Source organism: Acanthisitta chloris, unplaced genomic scaffold (genome assembly GCF_000695815.1).
Source record: "Acanthisitta chloris isolate BGI_N310 unplaced genomic scaffold, ASM69581v1 scaffold7683, whole genome shotgun sequence".
Lineage (NCBI taxonomy): Eukaryota > Metazoa > Chordata > Aves > Passeriformes > Acanthisittidae > Acanthisitta > Acanthisitta chloris.
The window spans coordinates 36,260-36,570 of record NW_008666550.1 but is presented as its reverse complement, the minus strand read 5'-3'; the positions used below and the strand labels follow the sequence as shown (position 1 = coordinate 36,570).

Here is a 311-nt window from a genome sequence, read left to right as displayed (position 1 = left end):
AGGGGCGCGGGCGGGCCCGGAGCAGTCGTAGGGCCTGGACCACCGTGTTCATCCTGGTGCTTTGTGGTTAGAGAATGACTCGTTTTGTTTCTTTTTTTCCCTTTCTTAGAGAAGCTGTTTGGATCGGATTCGTCATGGTCTCCAAGGAGTGAGTGCGGTGTCACAAAGGTCCTATGCTGATCAAGGTAAATCATTGTGGATTTTGGGCTTAAAAACCCCAAGCCATGCCCGCAAAAACCAAAACAGAAGTCGAAGGTTGGAAATCAGACTTCAGGTGGTGGTGGAATGCGTGTGAGGTGAAAAAGTGTGGC

General features: G+C 50.2%; 1 protein-coding gene across 1 annotated transcript in view; it reads left to right on the top strand.

The window, feature by feature from the left end:
• Nucleotides 1–71: 71 nt before the first annotated feature.
• Nucleotides 72–311, top strand: part of DLD (dihydrolipoamide dehydrogenase) — a gene marked incomplete at its 5' end in the record, with an annotated part of 12,831 nt that continues 12,591 nt past the window's right edge. Inside the window, 1 exon segment of the mRNA XM_009072168.1 lies at nt 72–185. Coding sequence (XP_009070416.1) covers nt 72–185 — 114 coding nt within the window.